Raw genomic sequence first — 26,568 nt, 5'->3', positions numbered from 1 at the left:
GAACTGTGTTTCACTCAGTATAGAGCTGTGTTTCACTCAGTATAGAACTGTGTTTCACTCAGTATAGAACTGTGTTTCACTCAGTATGCAGCTGTGTTTCACTCAGTATAGAACTGTGTGTCACTCAGTGTGAAGGCTTACTCAGCCCTGTAACAACTTCAGACAGTATTACCAAGGCTGGCTCCTCCTCAGGAAAATTAATGAATGGAAAAAGAAATAATAACAGACAAACATAAACACTTCATTATATAGAAAATATAAAATATAAAACACTTAAATATGAAATATTAATCCTACATTAAAGAAAATGAAAAATGAAAAATATAAATGATAACTGAATTCAATGCTAATATAAAACTTTGGTGTCTGGTGTTGGTGACACTGTTGTTGAAATCGTAGCCGTTGCTGATGATGGGTCTGGGGGGGTCGGGGGGGTCGGGGGGGTCGGGGGGGTCGGGGGGGGGTTCGCAGGTGTTGGTTACAACCCACTGGATAGTTCTTCACAGAATAGCCTAGAGTATTCTATCCCAATGACAGGTTTTTTACCGCTGTAATGATGAGGGGTTACGTCCTGCAATTTCCTACAGGTGCACAGGTAATTACATCCAAAAAGGGGAAGTCTCAGGACGTTAGTCCTTCTCCATCAGTTTTACTCGTTGTTTGACAGGTGACCCTCTCTGTCATTCAAGCTGGAAAGATAGACAGGTTACCCACTGCTTAAATAATCACTCTCCATAAGTACAATACCTAAAAGATGTGGTGATTATTACAACAGTCAACTTAGAGCAAGACTGAAAAGACTAAGTTTATTATTGGTCAAAAGTGAAGCTTTCAACCAATAAATCCACTAGAATACAAGGCAGGCATGTACTTACAGTAGTGTTGGGAGCTGTGAGTCGAGTGATTTACTGTTTGGACCGGAGCCCCACACGTCACCTTTCGGGGGGGGGGGAGGAGGGGAAGGGATAGTGGGAGCTAGACTGACACTACCTTAACAAGCAGCCGGCAATCAAACTATTGTTACTATATACTCCATCGCTACTCCTATCTATTGAACTTTTCCCTCACACTCAGTATACAGCTGTATTTCACCCAGTATACATCTCTTTTCACTCAGTATAGAGCTGTGTTTTACTCAGTATACAGCTGTGTTTCACTCAGTATACAGCAGCGTTTCACTCAGTATAGAGCTGTGTTTCACTCAGTATAGAGCTGTGTTTCACTCATTTTAGAAGTGTATTTCACTCAGTATAGAGCTGTGTTTCACTCAGCATATAGCTGTGTTTCACTCAGTATAGTGCTGTGTTTCACTCAGTATAGAACTGTGTTTCACTCAGTATAAAACTGTGTTTCACTCAGTATAAAGTTGTTTCACTCAGTATAGAAATCTGTTTCACTCAGTATAGAACTGTGTTTCACTCAGTATACAGCTGTGTTTCACTCAGTATAGAACTGTGTTTCACTCAGTAAACAGCTGTTTCACTCAGTATAGAACTGTTTCACTCAGTATAGAGCTGTGTTTCACTAAGTATAGAACTGTGTTTCACTCAGTATAGAACTGTGTTTCACTCAGTATAGAGCTGTGTTTCACTCAGTATACAACTATGTTTCACTCAGTATAGAACTGTGTTTCACTCAGTATAGAGCTGTGTTTCACTCAGTATACAACTGTGTTTCACTCAGTATACAGCTGTTTCACTCAGTATAGAGCTGTGTTTCACTCAGTATAGAGCTGTGTTTCACTCAGTATAGAGCTGTGTTTCACTCAGTATAGAGCTGTGTTTCACTCAGTATAGAGCTGTGTTTCACTCTGTATAGAGCTACACCACCCTGCTTGCCGCCCTCAGGTTGTGGGTTGGTCTACAAGCCGCCGCCCACACGTATCGTGGGCGGGAAGCCAGCTGACCCGCGGGAGTGGCCCTGGGTGGCCGCTCTACTGAGGCAAGGTAACAGTCAGTACTGTGGTGGCGTCCTTGTTACCAACCAGCACGTCCTTACTGCCGCCCACTGTGTACGTGGGTGAGTATCTGAGGGTCCACTGTACGTGGGTGAGTATCTGAGGGCCCACTGGACGTGGGTGAGTATCTGAGGGCCCACTTTACATGGGTGAGTATCTGAGGGCCCACTGGACGTGGGTGAGTATCTGAGGGCCCACTGTACGTGGGTGAGTATCTGAGGGCCCACTTTACATGGGTGAGTATCTGAGGGCCCACTGGACGTGGGTGGCTATCTGAGGGCCTACTTTACATGGGTGAGTATCTGAGGGCCCACTGGACGTGGGTGAGCGTGTGAAGGCCCACTGTACGTGGGTGAGTATGTGAGGGCCCACTGTACGTTGGTGTGTGAGGGGCCTCGTATACGTAGGTATGTGAGGGCCCACTGTACGTGGGTAAGTGTGTAAGGGCCCACTGTACGTGGGTGAGCATGTGAGAGCCAACTGCACGTGGGTACGTGAGTGCCCACTGTACGTGGGTATGTGAGGGTCCACTGCACGTGGGTATGTGAGGGTCCACTGTACGTGGGTGGGTAAGCGATGGCTCACTGTACGTGGATGAGTATGTGAGAGGCCCACTGTACGTGGGTATGTCAGGGACCACTTTACCTGGGTGAATATGTGAGGGCCCACTGTACGTGGGTGAGTATGTGAGGGCCCACTGTACGTGGGTATACAAGGGCGTACAGTACATGGATAAGTGAGGGCCCAGTGTACATGGGTATGTGGGGGCCCACTGTACGTGGGTATGTGAGGGCTCACTGTACTTCGGTATGTGAGGGTTCACTGTACATGTGTGGGTATGTGAGGGCCACTGAACGTGGGTGAGTATCTTAAGGCCACTATACGTGGGTATGTGAGGGCCCACTGAAAGTGGGTGAGTATCCAAGGGGCCATACATATTTGTTAACCCACCATACACATGGTGGCCACTAACCCACCTACCCACTAACCCACCAACTCACTAACTCACCTGCCCATCTATCCACCTACCTACTAACCCACCCACCCCTCTAACCCACCTACGTACTAAGCCACCTACCCACTAACCCACTTACATACTAACCCATCTACCCACTAACTCACCTACCCACTAACTCACATACTAACCCACCTACCCACTAACCAACGTATCCAAAAACCCACCTACCCACAAACTCGCATACCCACTAACCCACCTACCCACTAACCCACCTACCCACTAACCCACCTACCTACTAACCCACTAACCCACCTAACTACTAACCCACATACCCACTAACCCACCTACCCACTAACCCACCTACATACAAAGCCACCTACCCATTAACCCACCTAACTACTAACCCACCTACCCACTAACCCACTTACCTACTAACCCACCTTCCCACTAACTCACCTACCAACTAACCCACCTACCCACCTACCCACTGACCCACCTACCCACTAACCCACCTACTCACTAACCCACATACAAACTAACCCACCTACCCACTGACCCACCTACCCACTAATCCACCTACCCACTAACCCACCTACCCAATAACCCACCTACCCACTAAATCACCTACCTACTAACCCACCTACCCTCTAACCCACCTACCCACTAACCCACCTACCCTCTAACCCACCTTCCCATTAACCTACCTACTCACTAACCCACCTACTCACTAACTCACCTTCCCACTAACCCACATACCCACTAACCCACTTACCAACTAACCCACCTTCCCACTAACTCATCTATCCACTAACCCACGTACCCACTAACTCACCTACTCACCACCCCACCTACCCATTAACCCACCTTCCCACTAACCTACCTACTCATTGACCCACCTACCGACTAACCCATCTACCCACTAACCCACCTACTCACTAACCCACCTATCCACTAACCCACCTACACACTAACCCACCTACCCACTAACCCACGTACCTACTAACCCACTTACCCTCTAACCTACCTACCCACTAACCCACCTACTCACTAACCCACCTACCCACTGACCCACCTACCCACTAACCCGCCTACCCACTAACCCACCTTCCAACTAACCCTTCTACCCACTGACCCACCTACCCACTAACCCACCTACCCACTGACCCACCTACCCACTAACCAATCTACCCATTAACCCACGTACCCACAAACCACCTGCCCACTAATACACCTACCCACTCACCCACCTACCCACTAACCCACCTTCCCACTAACCCACCTTTCCACTAACCCACATACTCACTAACCCACTTACCCACTAACCCACCTTCCCACTAACCCATCTACCCACAAACCCACGTACCCACTAACTCACCTACTCACCACCCCACCTACGCATTAACCCACCTTCTCACAAACCTACCTACCCATTGACTCACCTACAGACTAATCCACCTACCCACTAACCCACCTACTCACTAACCCACCTATCCACTAACCCACCTACACACTAACCCACCTACCCACTAACCCACTTACCCTCTAACCTACCTACCCACTCACCCACCTACTCGCTAACCCACCTACCCACTGACCCACCTACCCACTAACCCGCCTACCCACTAACACACCTACCAACTAACCCTCCTACCCACTGACCCACCTACCCACTAACCCACCTACCCACTGACCCACCTACCCACAAACCAATCTACCCACTAACCCACCTACCCACAAAGCCACCTAACCACTAACCCACCTACCCATTAACCCACGTACCAGCTAACCCACCTCCCCACTAATACACCTACCCACTCACCCACCTACTCACTAACCCACCTACCCACAAACCTACCTAGCCACTAACCTACCTACCCGCTAACCCACCTACTTTCTAACCCACCTACCCATAAACCCACCTACCCACTGACAGCCTACCCACTAACCCACCTACCCATTAACCCACCTACCCATTAACCCGCCTACCTACTAACCCACCTACCCACAAACCCACCTACCTACTAAACCACCTACCCACTAACCTGCCTACTCACTAACGCACCTAGCAACTAACCCTCCTACCCACTGACCCACCTACCCACTAACCCACCTACCCACTAACCCACCTACCCACTAACCCACATACAAACTAACCCGCCTACCCACTGACCCACCTACCCACTAATCCACTACCCACTGACCCACCTACCCACAAAGCCACCTATCCTCTAACCCACCTACCCATTAACCCACCTACCCACTCACCCACCTACCCACTAACTCACCTACCTACTAACCCACCTTCCCACTAACCCACCTACTCTCTAACCCACCTACCCTCTAACCCACCTTCCCATTAACCCACATACCCACTAACCCACTTACCCACTAACCCACCTTCCCACTAACCCATCTATCCACTAACCCACGTACCCACTAACTCACCTACTCACTACCCCATCTGCCCACTAACCTACCTTCCCACTAACCTACCTACCCACTGACCCACCTACCGATTAACCCACCTACCCACTAACCCACCTACTCACTAACCCTCCTATCCGCTAACCCACCTACCCACTAACCCACTTACCCACTAACCCACCTATCTACTTCCCCACCTACCTACTAACCCACCTACCCACTAACCCACCTACTTACTAACCCACCTACCCACTGACCTACCTACCCATTAACCCACCTACCCACTAACCCACCGACCAACTAACCCTCCTACCACTGACCCACCTACCCACTAACCCACCTACTCACTGACCCACCTACCCAGTAACCAATCTACCCACTAAGGAACCCACCCACAAAGCCACCTACCCACTAACCCTCCTACCCATTAACCCACGTACCCACTAGCCCACCTGCCCACTAACACACCTACCCACTCACCCATCTACCCACTAACTGACCTTCCCACTAACCTACCTACCCACTAACCCACCTGCCCACTAACCCACGTACTTTCTAACCCACCTTCCCATTAACCCACCTACCCACTAACCCACCTACCTACCTACTGACCTTCCCACTAACCCACCTACCCACTATCCCACCTACCCACTAACCCACCTACTCACTACCCCACCTACGCACTAACCCACCTTCCCCCTAACCCATCTACCCATTGACCCACCTACCGACTAACCCACCTACCCACTAACCCACCTACTCACTAACCCACCTATCCACTAAGCCACTTACAAGTATCCTACCTACCCACATAGCCATCTATCCACTAACCCACCTATCCACTAAGCCACCTACCACTAACCCACCTACCCACTTAGTTACCTTCCCACTAACCCACCTACCCACATACCAACAGGTTCGACCCCACGACCATCAACGTCCGGCTGGGAGAGTACAACTTCAGCCAGCCCAGCCCAGGAGCTAAAACCTTCGGGGTTCTGAAGATCAAGGAACATGAGAACTACGACACTACGACCTACGTCAATGACATAGCTCTCATCACCTTGGATAAAAGCACCGAATTCACCCCTGATATCTGGCCCATCTGTCTGCCAGATGGTGATGAGGTTTATGTTGACAGACAGGCTACTGTTGTTGGTAAGTAGGTACTGTCTAGTGGTGGTAAGTAGGTGCTGTCTTTGTGGTAAGTAGGTACTGTGTTGTAAGTAGTTACTGTTGTTAGTAAGTATGTACTGTGTGTTAAGTAGTTACTGTGTGGTAAGTAGGTACTGTGTGGTAAGTAGGTACTGTGTGGTAAGTAGGTACTGTTGTTAGTAAGTAGGTACTGTGTGGTAAGTAGGTACTGTCTAGTGGTGGTAAGTAGGTACTGTCAAGGACCATAACATTGTATCAGTCACATCTGCTAGAAAAATGACAGGATGGATAATGAGAACCTTCAAAACTAGGGATGCCAAGCCCATGATGACACTCTTCAGGTCACTTGTTCTATCTAGGCTGGAATATTGCTGCACACTAACACCACCTTTCAAGGCAGGTGAAATTGCTGACCTAGAAAATGTACAGAGAACCTTCATGGTGTGCTTGAAGACCCCTGGCTGTCTTCAAGACCCCTGGTTGTCTTCAAGATCCCTGGTTGCCTTCAAGACCACTGGTTGTCTTCAAGACCCCTGGCTGTCTTCAAGACCACTGGCTGTCTTCAAGACCTCTGGATATCTTCAAGACACCTGGCTGTCTTCAAGACCACTGGCTGTCTTCAAGATCCCTGGCTGTCTTCAAGACCCCTGGTTGTCTTCAAAACCCCTGGCTGTCTTCAAGACCCCTGGTTGTCTTCAAGACCACTGGCTGTCTTCAAGACCCCTGGCTGTCTTCAAGACCTCTGGATGTCTTCAAGACCCCTGGCTGTCTTCAAGACCCCTGGCTGTCTTCAAGACCCCTGGTTGTCTTCAAGACCTCTGGATGTCTTCAAGACCACTGGATGTCTTCAAGACCCCTGGCTGCCTTCAAGACCTCTGAATGTCTTCAAGACACCTGGTTGTCTTCAAGACCCATGGCTGTCTTCAAGACCCCTGGCTGTCTTCAAGACCCATGGCTGTCTTCAAGATCCCTGGTTGCCTTCAAGACCCCTGGTTGTCTTCAAGACCCCTGGCTGTCTTCAAGACCCATGGCTGTCTTCAAAACCCCTGGTTGTCTTCAAGACCCCTGGCTGTCTTCAAGACCCCTGGCTGTCTTCAAGACCCCTGGTTGTCTTCAAGACCCCTGGCTGTCTTCAAGACCCCTGGCTGTCTTCAAGACCCCTGGTTGTCTTCAAGACCCCTGGCTGTCTTCAAGACCCCTGGTTGTCTTCAAGACCCCTGGCTGTCTTCAAGACCCCTGGCTGTCTTCAAGATCCCTGGGTGTCTTCAAGAGCCCTGGCTGTCTTCAAGACCCCTGGTTGTCTTCAAGGCCCCTGGTGGTCTTCAAGACCCCTGGCTGTCCTCAAGACGCCTGGCTGTCTTCAAAACCCCTGGCTGTCTTCAAGCAGGCACTGGACAAGCACCTAAAGTCGGTACCTGACCAGCCGGGCTGTGGCTCGTACGTTGGATTACGTGCAGCCAGCAGTAACAACCTGGTTGATCAGGCTCTGATCCATAGGGGGGCCACGTCGCACCCCCAGAACTCTCTCCAGGTAAACTCTCTCCAGGTAAGTAGGTACTGTCTGTGTGGTAAGTAGGTACTGTTGTTGGTAAGTAGGTATTGTCTAGTGGTGGTAAGTAGGTACTGTCTTTGTGGTAACTAGGTACTGTTGTGGTAAGTAGGTACTGTGTGGTAAGTACGTACTGAGTGGTAAGTAGGTACTGTTGTTGGTAAGCAGGTACTGTCTAGTGGTGGTAAGTAGGTACTGTTTGTGTGGCAAGTAAGTACCGTCTATGTGATAAGTAGGTACTGTTGTTGGTAAGTAGGTACTGTCTGTGTGGTAATTAGGTACTGTCTGCATGGTAAGTAGGTACTGTATGTGTGGTAAGTAGGTACTGTCTAGTGGTGGTAAGTAGGTACTGTCTGTGTGGTAAGTAGGTACTGTTTGTGTGGTAAGTAGGTACCGTCTATGTGATAAGTAGGTACTGTTTGTGTGGTAATATGTACTCTCTGTGTGGTAAGTAGGTACTGTCTGTGTGATAATAGGTACTGTCTGTATGGTAAGTAGGTACTGTCTGTTTGATAAGTAGGCACTGTCTGTGTTGTAAGCAGGTACTGTCTGTGTGATAAGTAGGAACTGTCTGTGTGATAATTAGGCACTGTCTGTGTGGTAAGTAGGTACTGTCTGTGTGGTAAGTAGGTACTGTCTGTGTGATAAGTACTGTTTGTGTGGTAAGTAGGTACTGTCTGTGTGATAAGTAGGCACTGTCTGTGTGGTAATTAGGTGCTGTCTGTGTGGTAAGTAGGTACGGTCTGTGTGATAAGTAATGTTTGTGTGATAAGCATGTACGGTCTGTGTGGTAAGTAGGTACTGTATGAAAAGTAGGTGCTGTCTGTGTGGTAAGTTGGCACTGTCTGTGTGGTAAGTAGGCACTGTCTGTGTGGTAAGTAGGTATTGTCTGTGTGGAAAGTAGGCACTGTCTGTGTGGTAAGTAGGTACTGTCTGTGTGGTAAGTAGGTACTGTCTGTGTGGTAAGTAGGCACTGTCTGTGTGGTAAATAGGTACTGTCTGTGTGGTAGGTAAGCACTGTCTGTGTGGTAAGTAGGTACTGTCTGTGTGGTAAGTAGGCACTCTTTGTGTGGTAAGTAGGTACTGTCTGTGTGGCAAGTAGGCATTGTCTGTGTGGTAAGTAGGTACTGTCTGTGTGGTAAGTATGCACTGTCTGTGTGGTAAGTAGGTACTGTCTGTGTGGTAAGTAGGCACTGTCTGTGTGATAATTAGGCACTGTCTGTGTGGTAAGTAGGTACTGTTTGTGTGGTAAGTAGGTACTGTCTGTGTGATAAGTATTCTTTGTGTGGTAAGTAGGTACTGTCTGTGTGATAAGTAATGTTTTTGTGGTAAATAGGTACTGTCTGTATGGTAAGTAGGTACTGTCTGTGTGATAATTAGGCACTGTCTGTAGAGTAAGTAGGTACTGTCTGTGTGGTAAGTAGGTACTGTCTGTGTGATAAGTACTCTTTGTGTGGTAAGTAGATACTGTCTGTGTGATAAGTAGGTACTGTCTGTGTGGTAATTAGGTGCTGTCTGTGTGGTAAGAAGGTACGGTCTGTGTGATAAGAGCGTTCTGCCTGTGTCGTAAGTAGGTTCTGTCTGTGTGATAAGTACTGTTTGTGTGGTAAGTAGGTTCTGTCTGTGTGATAAGTACTGTTTGTGTGGTAAGTAGGTACTGTATGAAAAGTAGGTGCTGTCTGTGTGGTAAGTATTCACTGTCTGTGTGGTAAGTAGGCACTGTCTGTGTGGTAGGTAGGCACTCTCTGCGTGGTAAGTAGGCACTCTCTGTTCGGTAAGTAGGTACTGTCTGTGTGGTAAGTAGGTACTGTCTGCGTGGTAAGTAGGTACTGTCTGTGTGGTAAGTAGGTACTGTCTGTGTGGTAAGTAGGTACTGTCTGTGTTGGGTCACTTTCTACTACACTGAACACCATTCTATCAGCTGGTTGGGTACTATCTATTAGCAAGTTGGGGTACTATCTATCAGCAGGTTGGGTACTATCTATCAGCAGATTGGGGTACTATCTATCAGCAGGTTGGGTACTATCTATCAGCAGGTTGGGTACTATTTATCAGCAGGTTGGGTACTATCTACTACTGTTGACCAACATCCCATCTATCAGCAGGTTTGGGTACTATCTATCAGCAGGTTGGGGTACTCTACCAGCAGGTTGGGGTACTATCTATCAGCAGGTTGGGGTACTATCTATCAGCAGGTTGGGTACTATCTACTACTGTTGACCAACATCCCATCTATGAGCAGGTTGGGGTACTATCTATCAGCAGGTTGGGTACTATTTATCAGCAGGTTGGGGTACTATCTATCAGCAGGTTGGGTGCTATCTACTACTGTTGACCAACATCCCATCTATCAGCAGGTTGGGCTACTATTTATCAGCAGGTTGGGGTACTGGAGAGAGTTCCGGGGGTCGACGCCCCCACAGCCCGGTCTGTGACCAGGTCTCATGGTGGATCAGAGCCTGATAAACCAGGCTGTTACTGTTGGCCGCACGCAACCCAACGTACGAACCACAACCTGGCTGGTCAGATACTGACTTTAGGTGCCTGTCCAGTGCCTACTTGAAGACAACCAGGGGTCTTGAAGACGGCCAGGGGTCTTGAAGACAGCCAGGGGTCTATTGGTAATCCCCCTTATGTATGCTGGGAGGCAGTTGAACAGTCTCGGGCCACTGACACTTATTATATGGTCTCTTAACGTGCTAGTGACACTCCTGCTTTTCATTGGGGGGATGTTGCATCGTCTGCCAAGTCTTTTGCTTTCGTTGTGAGTGATTTTCGTGTGCAAGTTCGGTGCTAGTCTCTCTAGGGTTTTCCAGGTGTATATAATCATGTATCTCTCCCTCCTGCGTTCCAGGGAATACAGGTTTAGGAACTTCAAGCACTCCCAGTAATTGAGGTCTTTTATCTCCGTTATGCGCGCCGTGAAGGTTCTCTGTACATTTTCTAGGTCAGCAATTTCACCTGCCTTGAAAGGTGGTGTTAGTGTGCAGCAATATTCCAGCCTAGATAGAACAAGTGACCTGAAGAGTGTTATCATGGGCTTGGCATCCCTAGTTTTGAAGGATCTCATTATCCATCCTGTCATTTTTCTAGCAGATGTGACTGATACAGTGTTATGGTCCTTGAAGGTGAGATCCTCCGACATGATCACTCCCAGGTCTTCGACGTTGGTTTCTCGCTCTATTTTGTGGCCAGAATTTGTTTTGTACTCTGATGAAGTTTTAATTTCCTCATGTTTACCATATCGGAGTAATTGAAATTTCTCATCGTTGAACTTCATATTGTTTTCTGCAGCCCACTGAAAGATTTAGTTGATGTCCGTATGGAGCCTTGCAGTGTCTGCAATGTCTGCCTGGAGCCTTGCAGTGTCTGCAATGTCTGCCTGGAACCTTGCAGTGTCTGCAATGTCTGCCTGGAGCCTTGCAGTGTCTGCAATGTCTGCCTGGAGCCTTGCAGTGTCTGCAATGTGTGCCTGGAGCCTTGCAGTGTCTGCAATGTCTGCCTGGAACCTTGCAGTGTCTGCAATGTCTGCCTGGAGCCTTGCAGTGTCTGCAGTGTCTGCCTGGAACCTTGCAGTGTCTGCAATGTCTGCCTGGAGCCTTGCAGTGTCTGCAATGTCTGCCTGGAGCCTTGCAGTGTCTGCAATGTCTGCCTGGAGCCTTGCAGTGTCTGCAATGTCCGCCTGGAGCCTTGCAGTGTCTGCAATGGAAGACACTGTCATGCAGATTCGGGTGTCATCTGCAAAGGAAGACACGGTGCTGTAGCTGACATCCTTGTCTATGTCAGATATTAGGATGAGAAACAAGATGGGGGCGAGTACTGTGCCTTGTGGAACACTGGGAGCGAGTACTGTACCTTGTGGAACAGAGCTTTTAACCGTTGCCGCTTCAGACTTTACTCTATTGACACCTACACTTTTTGCTCTGTTTGTGAGGAAATTATAGATCCATCTACCAACTTTTCCCGTTATTCCTTTATCCGGCATTTTGTGTGCAATTTCACCATGGTCACACTTGTCGAAGGCTTTTGCAGAGTCTGTGTATACCACATCTGTATTTTGTTTATCTTCTACAGCATCCAGGACCTTGTCGTAGTGATCCAGTAGTTGGGACAGACAGGAGCGACCTGCTCTAAACCCATGTTGCCCTGTATTACAAAAAAAGTAATTTTTAAAAGAAGATGGCAAGATTTACTCCTTTTGTAATAAAGAGTTCGGGATACATAAATACACACATTAAAATAAATTAATCTTTAATCAACTTTCTTTGGTCTAGAGGTATTTGAACTAACATCTGATAATATGTACATGTTACTATAATAAATTATAATTAGCATTTTATTAAAATAATAAATAATTCGTAACCCTACACAGGGTACAACTTTCTTGACACTACTGTGTCACTATATATGTATATCTCTATGCTAAAATAATAAATTATAAATAACATTTGTATAATAATAAATTACAATCAACTGCTTCTCACGACACTTATCCGGTCGAGGCCAGTCACATGACACTATTCAGTGTGCACTACAACCAGGCCATCTTCAGTGTCCCACGACACCCTTTTCATCTCAGTGTTCCACTACGGTCCTGTGCATATCTCAGTGTTCCACTCCATCATACGTTCCTAAGTGTCACACTACGGTCCTGGCCCAGTTCAGTGTAACACTCCAACCTTTTCTTCATGTAATGTCCCACTAAACAGCATCTGATGATTCCGGCCCACAGTTGATCAGCGTAGACGGTGAGTCCACAGACATCACCGGTAGTCCAGTAAATCCTCTCCAAAGCCGGTTGACACACCACTAGCCGAACACCATGCTGCAAGCTCACTGAATGCGGCCGTCAAGTAACTGAGGCCAACAGACTCAGTGAGCTGCGGTGAGCGGTTCTTCTAACGCCAGTAGATAGGTACGATTAGGTGTTCAGGTACCTACTGCTTAGGTGCGTACCCTGAGGCGCTCAGGTACATACTGTTTCTAAAGCCAGTAGACGTGTACGATTAGGTGGTCAGGTACCTACTGCTTAGATGCGCACCGTGAGGCACTCAGGTACATAATGTTTCTAAAGCCAGTAGACGTGTACCCTTAGGTGTTCAGGTACCTACTGCTTAGGTGCGTACAGTGCGGCGCTCAGGTACATTCTGTTTCTAAAGCCAGTAGACGTGTACGATTAGGTGGTCAGGTACCTACTGCTTAGATGCGCACCGTGAGGCACCCCGGGTACTTAATGTTCTAAAGCCGGCTCAGCAGTCCCCACATTGGGTTTGATGACGTACCCAGTGGTACTGCCGGCCGGCAGGTTAACTATTTAACCGCTAGTTTGGCAGGGGGCCGCAACACCCTGGGTTGTGTAATTGATGGGTTTATAGATGGGTGGTGATCTTGCTTCTTAGGACCCTTTCAAAGATTTTTATGATATGGGATGTTAGTGCTATTGGTCTGTAGTTCTTTGCTGTTGCTTTACTGCCCCCTTTGTGGAGTGGGGCTATGTCTGTTGTTTTTAGTAACTGTGGGACGACCCCCGTGTCCATGCTCCCTCGTGATAGGGGCTTCTTGCAGTTCTACCACAATTGACTAACATCCCATCTATCAGCAGGTTGGGGTACTATCAATCGGCAGGTTGGGGTACTATCTATCAGCAGGTTGGGGCACTATCTATCAGCAGGTCTGGGTACTATCTACTATTGTGAACATTCCATCTATTGGCAAGTTGGGGTACAATCTAATACAGTGAACACTCCATCTATCGGAAGGTTGGGGTACTATCTACTACACTGAACATTCTATCTATCGGCAGGTAGGGGTACTATCTACAACAGTGAATACTCCATGTATCGGCAGGGTGGGGTACTATCTACTACAATGAACACTCCATCTATCGGCAGGTTAGGGTACTATTTACTACACTGAACACTCCATCTATCGGCAGGTTGGGGTACTATCTACTACGGCGGACCGGTGTCCCAGACACTGATGGAAGTCTCTATACCAATATGGACCAACACTGACTGTGATAATGCCTACGAGCAAGACATTACTGAGAAACAACTGTGTGCTGGTGACCGTGCAGGTGGCAAGGACTCATGTCAGGTGAGTCTATCATGTCATATGAGTCTACCATGTCAGGTGGGTCTACCAGGCGTGCAGGTGGCAAGGTGTCATGTCAGGTGAGTCTAGCAGTCTCTCCTGCTGTAGTGGTAACTTCTTGGACGGCTGTCACACAGCAGCAGTACCTGGTATGTCCGCCCTGCAAGCCCATCACAAGAACAACAACCTCTAAGTCACCACACACCTGTCATTGGTGTCGATCATATTTCATGCACTGCAACATATGCTTTATATTGTCGTAAGTTTCTTTCATATGTGGTACATAGCCCAAATAAACTGACGGTTGATTATTGCTGTTATGCAACAAGAAACCTACCAGACTCGTTGTTGATGGATCTAAGAACAGCGTCCAGTGACTGGGTTCGTAGTTGATGCCAAGTGCTACCATCAGACCATTAATATTGTTGTAGGTCATTAAATCACCTTCCATTATGAAGAAATCGTTAAACTGCTGCTGGGAGATTCCTGTGTAAGAAGCCAGACACAGGTATGGTAGTACTGTGTCAGAAGCCAGACACAGGTATGGTAGTACTGTGTCAGAAGCCAGACACAGGTATGGTAGTATTGTGTCAGGAGCCAGACACAGGTATGGTAGTATTGTGTCAGAAGCCAGACACAGGTATGGTAGTATTGTGTCAGAAGCCAGACACAGGTATGGTAGTACTGTGTCAGAAGCCAGACACAGGTATGGTAGTATTGTGTCAGAAGCCAGACACAGGTATGGCAGTACTATCAGAAGCCAGACACAGGTATGGTAGTATTGTGTCAGAAGCCAGACACAGGTATGGCAGTACTATCAGAAGCCAGACACAGGTATGGTAGTATTGTGTCAGAAGCCAGACACAGGTATGGCAGTACTGTGTCAGAAGCCAGACACAGGTATGGTAGTATTGTGTCAGGAGCCAGACACAGGTATGGTAGGATTGTGGACAGTAGAGTCAGAGTGCACATGCTGTCGATTCCATGTCACATTGGTCTTCCAATGCATGATAGAAGTGATACACTGGCTAAGTTATACTCTCTCAAAGAGGGAATAGATTACAATCTTGGCTAAGTTATACTCTCTCAGAGTGAGTAGATTACAATCTTGGCTAAGTTATTCTCTCTCAAAGAGGGAATAGATTACAATCTTGCCTAAGTTATACTCTCTCAAAGAGTGAGTAGATTACAATCTTGGGTAAGTTATACTCTCTCAAAGAGGGAATAGATTACAATCTTGCCTAAGTTATACTCTCTCAAAGAGGGAATAGATTACAATCTTGCCTAAGTTATACTCTCTCAAAGAGGGAGTAGATTACAATCTTGGGTAAGTTATACTCTCTCAAAGAGGGAGTAGATTACAATCTTGCCTAAGTTATACTCTCTCAAAGAGGGAGTAGATTACAATCTTGGCTAAGTTATACTCTCTCAAAGAGGGAGTAGATTACAATCTTGGCTAAGTTATACTCTCTCAAAGAGGGAGTAGATTACAATCTTGGCTAAGTTATACTCTCTCAAAGAGGGGGTAGATTACAATCTTGGCTAAGTTATACTCTCTCAAAGAGGGGGTAGATTACAATCTTGGCTAAGTTATACTCTCTCAAAGAGGGAGTAGATTACAATCTTGGCTAAGTTATACTCTCTCAAAGAGGGAGTAGATTACAATCTTGGCTAAGTTATACTCTCTCAAAGAGGGGGTAGATTACAATCTTGGCTAAGTTATACTCTCTCAAAGAGGGAGTAGATTACAATCTTGGCTAAGTTATACTCTCTCAAAGAGGGGGTAGATTACAATCTTGGCTAAGTTATACTCTCTCAAAGAGGGAGTAGATTACAATCTTGGCTAAGTTATACTCTCTCAAAGAGGGGGTAGATTACAATCTTGGCTAAGTTATACTCTCTCAAAGAGGGGGTAGATTACAATCTTGGCTAAGTTATACTCTCTCAAAGAGGGGGTAGATTACAATCTTGGCTAAGTTATACTCTCTCAAAGAGGGGGTAGATTACAATCTTGGCTAAGTTATACTCTCTCAAAGAGGGAGTAGATTACAATCTTGCCTAAGTTATACTCTCTCAAAGAGGGGGTAGATTACAATCTTGGCTAAGTTATACTCTCTCAAAGAGGGAGTAGATTACAATCTTGGCTAAGTTATACTCTCTCAAAGAGGGAGTAGATTACAATCTTGGCTAAGTTATACTCTCTCAAAGAGGGAGTAGATTACAATCTTGGCTAAGTTATACTCTCTCAAAGAGGGAGTAGATTACAATCTTGGCTAAGTTATACTCTCTCAAAGAGGGAGTAGATTACAATCTTGGCTAAGTTATACTCTCTCAAAGAGGGAGTAGATTACAATCTTGGCTAAGTTATACTCTCTCAAAGAGGGAGTAGATTACAATCTTGGCTAAGTTATACTCTCTCAAAGAGGGAGTAGATTACAATCTTGGCTAAGTTATACTCTCTCAAAGAGGGAGTAGATTACAATCTTGGCTAAGTTATACTCTCTCAAAGAGGGAGTAGATTACAATCTTGGCTAAGTTATACTCTCTCAAAGAGGGAGTAGATTACAATCTTGGCTAAGTTATACTCTCTCAAAGAGGGAGTAGATTACAATCTTGGCTAAGTTATACTCTCTCAAAGAGGGGGTAGATTACAATCTTGGCTAAGTTATACTCTCTCAAAGAGGGAGTAGATTACAATCTTGGCTAAGTTATACTCTCTCAAAGAGGGAGTAGATTACAATCTTGGCTAAGTTATACTCTCTCAAAGAGGGAGTAGATTACAATCTTGGCTAAGTTATACTCTCTCAAAGAGGGAGTAGATTACAATCTTGGCTAAGTTATACTCTCTCAAAGAGGGAGTAGATTACAATCTTGGCTAAGTTATACTCTCTCAAAGAGGGAGTAGATTACAATCTTGGCTAAGTTATACTCTCTCAAAGAGGGAGTAGATTACAATCTTGGCTAAGTTATACTCTCTCAAAGAGGGGGTAGATTACAATCTTGGCTAAGTTATACTCTCTCAAAGAGGGAGTAGATTACAATCTTGGCTAAGTTATACTCTCTCAAAGAGGGAGTAGATTACAATCTTGGCTAAGTTATACTCTCTCAAAGAGGGAGTAGATTACAATCTTGGCTAAGTTATACTCTCTCAAAGAGGGAGTAGATTACAATCTTGGCTAAGTTATACTCTCTCAAAGAGGGAGTAGATTACAATCTTGGCTAAGTTATACTCTCTCAAAGAGGGGGTAGATTACAATCTTGGCTAAGTTATACTCTCTCAAAGAGGGGGTAGATTACAATCTTGGCTAAGTTATACTCTCTCAAAGAGGGAGTAGATTACAATCTTGGCTAAGTTATACTCTCTCAAAGAGGGGGTAGATTACAATCTTGGCTAAGTTATACTCTCTCAAAGAGGGGGTAGATTACAATCTTGGCTAAGTTATACTCTCTCAAAGAGGGAGTAGATTACAATCTTGGCTAAGTTATACTCTCTCAAAGAGGGAGTAGATTACAATCTTGGCTAAGTTATACTCTCTCAAAGAGGGGGTAGATTACAATCTTGGCTAAGTTATACTCTCTCAAAGAGGGAGTAGATTACAATCTTGGCTAAGTTATACTCTCTCAAAGAGGGAGTAGATTACAATCTTGGCTAAGTTATACTCTCTCAAAGAGGGGGTAGATTACAATCTTGGCTAAGTTATACTCTCTCAAAGAGGGAGTAGATTACAATCTTGGCTAAGTTATACTCTCTCAAAGAGGGAGTAGATTACAATCTTGGCTAAGTTATACTCTCTCAAAGAGGGAGTAGATTACAATCTTGGCTTGTCAGTTAGAAGTTTGAGAACAATAATACGAAAAGAACTTCAATTGAACTTTACTGACATAAGACTCAGGGAGATTGACACCAATCAGTCCATCTATCATCATTCTATCATGCAGGAGGAGCCACATGTCTATCATGCCAGAGGAGCCACATGTCTATCATGCAGGAGGAGCCACATGTCTATCATGCAGGAGGAGTCACATGTCTATCATGCAGGAGGAGCCACATGTCTATCATGCAGGAGGAGCCACATGTCTATCATGCAGGAGGAGCCACATGTCTATCATGCAGGAGGAGCCACATGTCTATCATGCAGGAGGAGCCACATGTCTATCATGCAGGAGGAGCCACATGTCTATCATGCAGGAGGAGCCACATGTCTATCATGCTGGAGGAGCCACATGTCTATCATGCAGGAGGAGCCACATGTCTATCATGCAGGAGGAGCCACATGTCTATCATGCAGGAGGAGCCACATGTCTATCATGCAGGAGGAGCCACATGTCTATCATGCAGGAGGAGCCACATGTCTATCATGCTGGAGGAGCCACATGTCTATCATGCAGGAGGAGCCACATGTCTATCATGCAGGAGGAGCCACATGTCTATCATGCAGGAGGAGCCACATGTCTATCATGCTGGAGGAGCCACATGTCTATCATGCAGGAGGAGCCACATGTCTATCATGCAGGAGGAGCCACATGTCTATCATGCTGGAGGAGCCACATGTCTATCATGCAGGAGGAGCCACATGTCTATCATGCAGGAGGAGCCACATGTCTATCATGCAGGAGGAGCCACATGTCTATCATGCAGGAGGAGCCACATGTCTATCATGCTGGAGGAGCCACATGTCTATCATGCAGGAGGAGCCACATGTCTATCATGCAGGAGGAGCCACATGTCTATCATGCAGGAGGAGCCACATGTCTATGGTACATCCAACAAAATAAGCCGACTCTTGGATGTCACTACCGCCCGGCTCCGGCTGGGTTACAAGTACTGACCGGCTCCGGCTGGGTTACAAGTACCGCCCGGCTCCGGCTGTGTTACAAGTACCGCCCGGCTCCGGCTGAGTTACAAGTACCGCCCGGCTCCGGCTGGGTTACAAGTACCGCCCGGCTCCGGCTGGGTTACAAGTACCGCCCGGCTCCTCCTGGGTTACAAGTACCACCCGGCTCCGGCTGGGTTACAAGTATCTTTGGCAGGTTAAATCACCACCACCAGATGTAGACCAAACGAAGTGTAAACTTTGCCAGATGGACTATTGTCACACCCTGCGTCATTATGTACTGGAGTGCGTCACACCTTGCGTCACTGCGTACTGTAGTGAGTTACACCCATCGCCATTATGTACTGGAGTGCGTCACATCTTTCGTTATGTACTGGAACATTGCTGTACACTAACTGCCCCCTTCGAGGCTGGCGACATTGTAGACCTGGAGAGTGTACAAAGAACTTTCACGGCACACATAAGTGCGATAAGGCACCTTCAAGACCCCTGACTATCTTCAAGACCCCTGATTGTCTTCAAGACCCCTGGCTGTCTTCAAGACCCCTGGCTGTCTTCAAGACCCCTGGCTGTCTTCAAGACCCATGGCTGTCTTCAAGACCCCTGGCTGTCTTCAAGACCCATGGCTGTCTTCAAGACCCCTGGCTGTCTTCAAAACCCCTGGCTGTCTTCAAGACCCCTGGCTGTCTTCAAGACCCAAGACCCCTGGCTGTCTTCAAGATCATTGGCTGTCTTCAAAACCCTTGGCTGTCTTCAAGACCCCTGACTGTCTTCAAGACCCGTGGCTGTCTTCAAGACCCCTGGCTGTCTTCAAGACCCCTGGCTGTCTTCAAGACCCCTGGCTGTCTTCAAGACCCCTGGCTGTCTTCAAGCAGGCACTGGACAGGCACCTAAAATCAGTTAGGTTAGAAAGACACATAAGCAAACACTAGGACATATTTATTAGAAAACGTTTCGGTCCTGGGACCTTGATCACTTCTAACATACAGAGGTAGAAAGACATTATATATAGGCGGAGAGTGAGGTGTGAGTGACGCATGGTGACCTGAAGAGTGAGGTGTGAGTGACGCATGGTGACCTGAAGAGTGAGGTGTGAGTGACGCATGGTGACCTGAAGAGTGAGGTGTGAGTGACGCATGGTGACCTGAAGAGTGAGGTGTGAGTGACGCATGGTGACCTGAAGAGTGAGGTGTGAGTGACGCATGGTGACCTGAAGAGTGAGGTGTGAGTGACGCATGGTGACCTGAAGAGTGAGGTGTGAGTGACGCATGGTGACCTGAAGAGTGAGGTGTGAGTGACACATGGTGACCTGAAGAGTGAGGTGTGAGTGACGCATGGTGACCTGAAGAGTGAGGTGTGAGTGACGCATGGTGACCTGAAGAGTGAGGTGTGAGTGACACATGGTGACCTGAAGCGTGAGGTGTGAGTGACGCATGGTGACCTGAAGAGTGAGGTGTGAGTGACGCATGGTGACCTGAAGAGTGAGGTGTGAGTGACGCATGGTGACCTGAAGAGTGAGGTGTGAGTGACGCATGGTGACCTGAAGAGTGAGGTGTGAGTGATGCATGGTGACCTGAAGAGTGAGGTGTGAGTGACGCATGGTGACCTGAAGAGTGAGGTGTGAGTGACGCATGGTGACCTGAAGAGTGAGGTGTGAGTGATGCATGGTGACCTGAAGAGTGAGGTGTGAGTGACGCATGGTGACCTGAAGAGTGAGGTGTGAGTGACACATTGTGACCTGAAGAGTGAGGTGTGAGTGACGCATGGTGACCTGAAGAGTGAGGTGTGAGTGACGCATGGTGACCTGAAGAGTGAGGTGTGAGTGACGCATGGTGACCTGAAGAGTGAGGTGTGAGTGACACATTGTGACCTGAAGAGTGAGGTGTGAGTGACGCATGGTGACCTGAAGAGTGAGGTGTGAGTGACGCATGGTGACCTGAAGAATGCCATGTTGGGATGAGGACGGGTAGACGATGAGATCACGTGACTTGTGTGTGTTGGGTTGGTGCTGCTTAAGTGTCACGTATGCCAGTGTTACGTTGTATTGTGACGGTGACGGTGATTACTGAGACTTCTAGCTAGACACTCCGCGTCTGAGGTCTGGTTCAGTCGTCTGAGGTCTGGTTCAGTCGTCTGAGGTCTGGTTCAGTCGTCTGAGGTCTGGTTCAGTCGTCTGAGGTCTGGTTCAGTGAGTTTTGTGTCATCCCAGTTCATCACCTGCTCGGTGGAGTCTCTGTGGAGGACACAGGCGTACCTTAAGTGGTCAGTACCTGACCAACCGGGCTGTGGTTCGTAAGTCAGCTTACGTGCGGCCAGCAGTAACAGCCTGGTTGATCATGTCCTGATTCACCATGAGGACTGGTCACAGACCGGGCCGCGGGGGCGTTGACCCCCGGGACTCTCTCCAGGTAAACTCCAGGTAAACATCTTGCGTCATTATGTGCTAGTGTGCGTCATTATGTACTAGTGTGCGTCATTATATACTAGTGTGCGTCATTTTGTACTAATGTGCGTCATTATGTACTAGTGTGCGTCATTATGTACTAGTGTGCGTCATTATGTACTAGTGTGCGTCATTATGTACTAGTGTGCGTCATTATGTACTAGTGTGCGTCATTATGTACTAGTGTACGTCATTATGTACTAGTGTACGTCATTATGTACTAGTGTGCGTCATTATGTACTAGTGTGCGTCATTATGTACTAGTGTGCGTCATTATGTACTAGTGTGCGTCATTATGTACTAGTGTGCGTCATTATGTACTAGTGTACGTCATTATGTACTAGTGTACGTCATTATGTACTAGTGTGCGTCATTATGTACTAGTGTGCGTCATTATGTACTAGTGTACGTCATTATGTACTAGTGTACGTCATTATGTACTAGTGTACGTCGTTATGTACTAGTGTACGTCATTATGTACTAGTGTACGTCATTTTGTACTAGTGTACTTCATTATGTACTAGTGTACGTCATTATGTACTAGTGTACGTCATTATGTACTAGTGTACGTCATTATGTATTAGTGTATGTCATTATGTACTAGTGTACGTCATTATGTATTAGTGTGCGCCATTATGTACTAATGTGCGTCATTATGTACTAGTGTACGTCATTATGTATTAGTGTACGTCATTATGTACTAGTGTACGTCATTATGTACTAGTGTACTTCATTATGTACTAGTGTACGTCATTATGTATTAGTGTGCGTCATTATGTACTAATGTGCGTCATTATGTACTAGTGTACATCATTATGTACTAGTGTACGTCATTATGTACTAGTGTACGTCATTATGTACTAGTGTGCGTCATTATGTACTAGTGTACATCATTATGTACTAGTGTGCGTCATTATGTACTAGTGTGCGTCATTATTTACTAGTGTACGTCATTATGTACTAGTGTACGTCATTATGTACTAGTGTGCGTCATTATGTACTAGTGTACGTCATTATGTACTAGTGTGCGTCATTATGTACTAATGTGCGTCATTATGTACTAGTGTGCGTCATTATGTACTAGTGTGCATCATTATGTACTAATGTGCGTCATTATGTACTAGTGTGCGTCATTATGTACAGTTGCTGAACTTACTATGTACCTCTGTAATGTTGAGGTACAGTCCCTGGACCCATTATGTACCTCTGTAATGTTGAGGTACAGTCACTGGACCCATTATGTACCTCTGTAATGTTGAGGTACAGTCCCTGGACCCATTATGTACCTCTGTAATGTTGAGGTACAGTCCCTGGACCCATTATGTACCTCTGTAATGTTGAGGTACAGTCCCTGGACCCATTTTGTAACTCTGTAATGTTGAGGTACAGTCCCTGGATCCATTATGTACCTCTGTATTATTGAGGTACAGTTCCTGGACCCATTATGTACCTCTGTAATGTTGAGGTACAGTCCCTGGATCCATTATGTTCCTCTGTAATGTTGAGGTACAGTCCCTGGATCCATTATGTTCCTCTGTAATGTTGAGGTACAGTTCCTGGACCCATTATGTACCTCTGTAATGTTGAGGTACAGTCCCTGGATCCATTATGTACCTCTGTAATGTTGAGGTACAGTTCCTGGACCCATTATGTACCTCTGTAATGTTAAGGTACAGTCCCTGGACCCATTGTGTACCTCTGTAATGTTGAGGTACAGTCCCTGGACCCATTATGTACCTCTGTAATGTTGAGGTACAGTCCCTGGACCCATTGTGTACCTCTGTAATGTTGAGGTACAGTCCCTGGATCCATTATGTACCTCTTAATAAGAGAACTGTATACAGTGGAACTTTATAAGAGAACCTTGCACTTACCGTTGTACTTACCGTTGCAGGGTGACAGTGGCGGACCGTTGATGTTGCAACAGGGCGGCGCCAACAGGTGGGCAGTGGTGGGCGTCGTCAGCTTTGGTGTCAGATGTGCTGAAGCCAACAGTCCGGGAGTGTATACCAGAGTCAGCAAGTATACTGACTGGATCAGGAAGAACGAGTAACACCGCTGACACTGCTGACACCAGTGCTGACACTGCTGACAAGACTGATGACACTCTTGACAACACCGCTGACACTGCTGACACCAGTGCTGACACTTCTGACACCAGTGCTGACCACACTGGATCAGGGAGAACTAGTAGCACCTGCTGACACCACTGCTGACACTGCTGACACTAGCGCTGACAATCCTGACAACACTGCTAACCACGAGTAGCACCTGCTGACACTGCTGACACCAGTGCTGAAAATGCTGGCACCAGTGCTGACACTGCTGACAAGACAATAATGACACCACTGACTACACTGCTGACCACACTGGATCAGGAAGACGAGTAGCACCTGCTGACACTGCTGACACCAGTGCTCATACTGCTGGCACCAGTGCTGACACTGCTGACACGAGTGCTGACACTGCTGACAACACTATAATGACACCACTTACAACACTGCTAACCACACTGGACCAGCAAGACGAGTAGCACCTGCTGACACTGCTGGCACCAGTGCTGAAAATGCTGGCACCAGTGCTGACACTGCTAACAAGACAATAATGACACCACTGACTACACTGCTAACCACACTGGATGAGGAAGAACTAGTAGCACCTGCTAACACCAGTGCTGACACTGCTGACACCAGTGCTGACACTCCTGACAACACTGCTGACCACACTAGATCAGCAAGACGAGTAGCACCTGCTGACACCAGTGCTGACACTGCTGACAACACTGTGCCGACACTGCTGACCACACTGGATCAGCAGGAACGAGTAGCACCTGCTGACACCAGTGCTGACACTGCTGACACCAGTGCTGACATTGCTGACTCCAGTGCTGACACTGCTGACACCAGTGCTGACACTGCCGACACCAGTGCTGACACTGCTGACACCAGTGCTGACACTGCAGACACCAGCACTGACACTCCTGACAACACTGCTGACCACACTGGATCAGCAAGACGAGTAGCACCTGCTGATTCCAGTGCTGACACTGCTGACAACACTGTGCTGACGCTGCTGACACCAGTGCTGGCACTGTTAACATCAGTGCTGACACTGCTGACAACACTGCTGACCACAATAGATCAGGAAGAATGAGTAGCTCCTGCTGACAGTACAGTTGACAACACTGCTGACAACAGTGCTGACAATACTGACTGGATCAGAAACAACGAGTAGCACCTGCTGACACAAGTGCTGACAATACAGCTGACAACACTGCTGAAAACATTGCTGACACCACTGAGTTCATAAAGAACGAATAGCAGTTTCTGACAGCACTGTGCTGACACTGCTGATACCAGTGCTGACACTGCTGAAACCGCTGACTGGATCACCAGGGACGAGTAGCAGCTGCTAATATTGCTGACACAAGTGCTGACACCACTGGTGATGCAAGTGCTGACACTGTGCTGACACTGCTGACAATACTGTGCTGACACCACTCTGCTGACACCACTCTGCTGACAGCACTGCTGACAACACTGTGCTGACACTCCTGACACAACTTTGCTGTCACTGCTGACATTACTGCTGACACCACGTTGCTGATACTGCTGCCAACACTAGAACAGGAGTAACAAGTAACGCCAGCTGATACTTATGACAACAAAGTGCTCACAACAATGCTGACAACACTGTGTTGACAACATTGCTGACAACACTGCTGAAACAATAAACTGTTTTTATTAAAATTCTTGTTATTTAAACCCATACGTGTTTAGCGCTTCCCGGACACGACAAGTCATGGCAGTGTTACTGAGAGTATTACTGGTGGTGTTACTGGTAGTGTTACTGGTAGTGTTACTGGTGCTACTGATAGTGTTACTGGTATTACTGGTAGTGTACTGGTGGTGTTACTGGTATTACTGGTAGCATTACTGGTAGTGTTACTGGTAGTGTTACTGGTGGTGTTATTAGTGGTGTTACTAGTGGTGTTACTGGTAGTGTTACTAGTAGTGTTACTGGTAGTGTTACTGGTAGTATTACTGGTAGTGTTATTGGTGGTGTTATTAGTGGTGTTACTGGTGCTATTGACAGTGTTACTGGTAGTGTAACTAGTAGTGTCACTGGTGTTACTGGTAGTGTTACTGGCATTGTTACTGATGGTGTTACTGGTAGTGTAACTGGTAGTGTTACTGGTGTTGTTACTGGTAGTGTTACTGATTGTGCTACTGGTGGTGTTACTGGTTATGTTACTGGTGGTGTTATTGGTGGTGTTACTGGTAGTATTATTGGTGGTGCTATTGGTAGAGTTATTGGTGTTTCTACTGGTGGTGTTGCTGATGGTGTTACTGGTAGTGTTACTAGTGGAGTTACTGGTGGTGTTACTGGTAGTGTTATTGGTGGTGTTACTGGTCGTTTTACTGGTGGTGTTATTGGTGGTGTTACTGGTGTTATTGGTAGTGTTACTGGTGGTGTTACTGGTAGTGTTACTGGTGTTACTGGTAGTGTTAGTGGTAGTGTTACTTGTGTTACTAGTAGTGTTACTGGTGGTGTTATTAGTGGTGCTACTCATGGTATTATTGTGTCCCATTGGGTTCTGTAACGTGGATTGGGTAATAACACTAATTTAGGTGGTAATAAAGTATATTATCAGGGAATATACGGGAAGCGCCAAGCCTGACCTACGTCTCCGCTCCCTATCCTTGGACTGACTCACCAGATGGTTCCTAGAGGGTGAGCAAGTTCAAAGCATACTAGGGTCAGCAGTAACAGTCAATAACAAGTGATTCACACAGACAGCTGGTAGTGAGTCACTACTACTGACACTGGTAACTGGTTACTGGTACTGGTACTACTGAGAGCTCGGTGACTCTAACGTATGTCGTCCCGACATACAGCTAATACAAACTAGAGATGGCAGGCATACAGCTTGGGCTGATTTAGAATGGAAGCTAACGTAAGTTACTGTAATGCATTACAAGGTATGATAATAGCACAACTCATAGAGTGAGGCTCAACATTGATTGGGATTACACAATAGAAGTGATAAAAATACTTGATTGATCAATCTGTATTCATGTGATCTACAGATTCTGAGGAAGGAATATATACAAAGAAAGAAGTGTTTAACAGAGAGGCAGACTTGGTGCACTC

General features: G+C 46.8%; 1 protein-coding gene across 3 annotated transcripts in view; it reads left to right on the top strand.

The window, feature by feature from the left end:
* LOC128701001 (venom protease) overlaps nucleotides 1-25,163 on the top strand; it is a gene marked incomplete at its 5' end in the record, with an annotated part of 52,419 nt that extends 27,256 nt beyond the window's left edge. Inside the window, 4 exon segments of one of the 3 annotated variants that reach the window (XM_070080295.1) lie at nucleotides 1,848-2,019; nucleotides 6,256-6,497; nucleotides 13,979-14,139; nucleotides 23,309-25,163. In XM_070080295.1, the coding sequence (XP_069936396.1) occupies nucleotides 1,848-2,019; nucleotides 6,256-6,497; nucleotides 13,979-14,139; nucleotides 23,309-23,467 (734 nt within the window). 3 annotated transcript variants of the gene reach the window in all.
* Between the last annotated feature and the right edge of the window lie 1,405 nt (nucleotides 25,164-26,568).

This window comes from Cherax quadricarinatus, unplaced genomic scaffold, assembly GCF_038502225.1.
Source record: "Cherax quadricarinatus isolate ZL_2023a unplaced genomic scaffold, ASM3850222v1 Contig290, whole genome shotgun sequence".
In the NCBI taxonomy this organism is placed as follows: Eukaryota; Metazoa; Arthropoda; class Malacostraca; order Decapoda; family Parastacidae; genus Cherax; species Cherax quadricarinatus.
The sequence above is the reverse complement of the archived record's forward strand: the minus strand, read 5'-3'. Positions and strand labels throughout refer to the sequence as shown.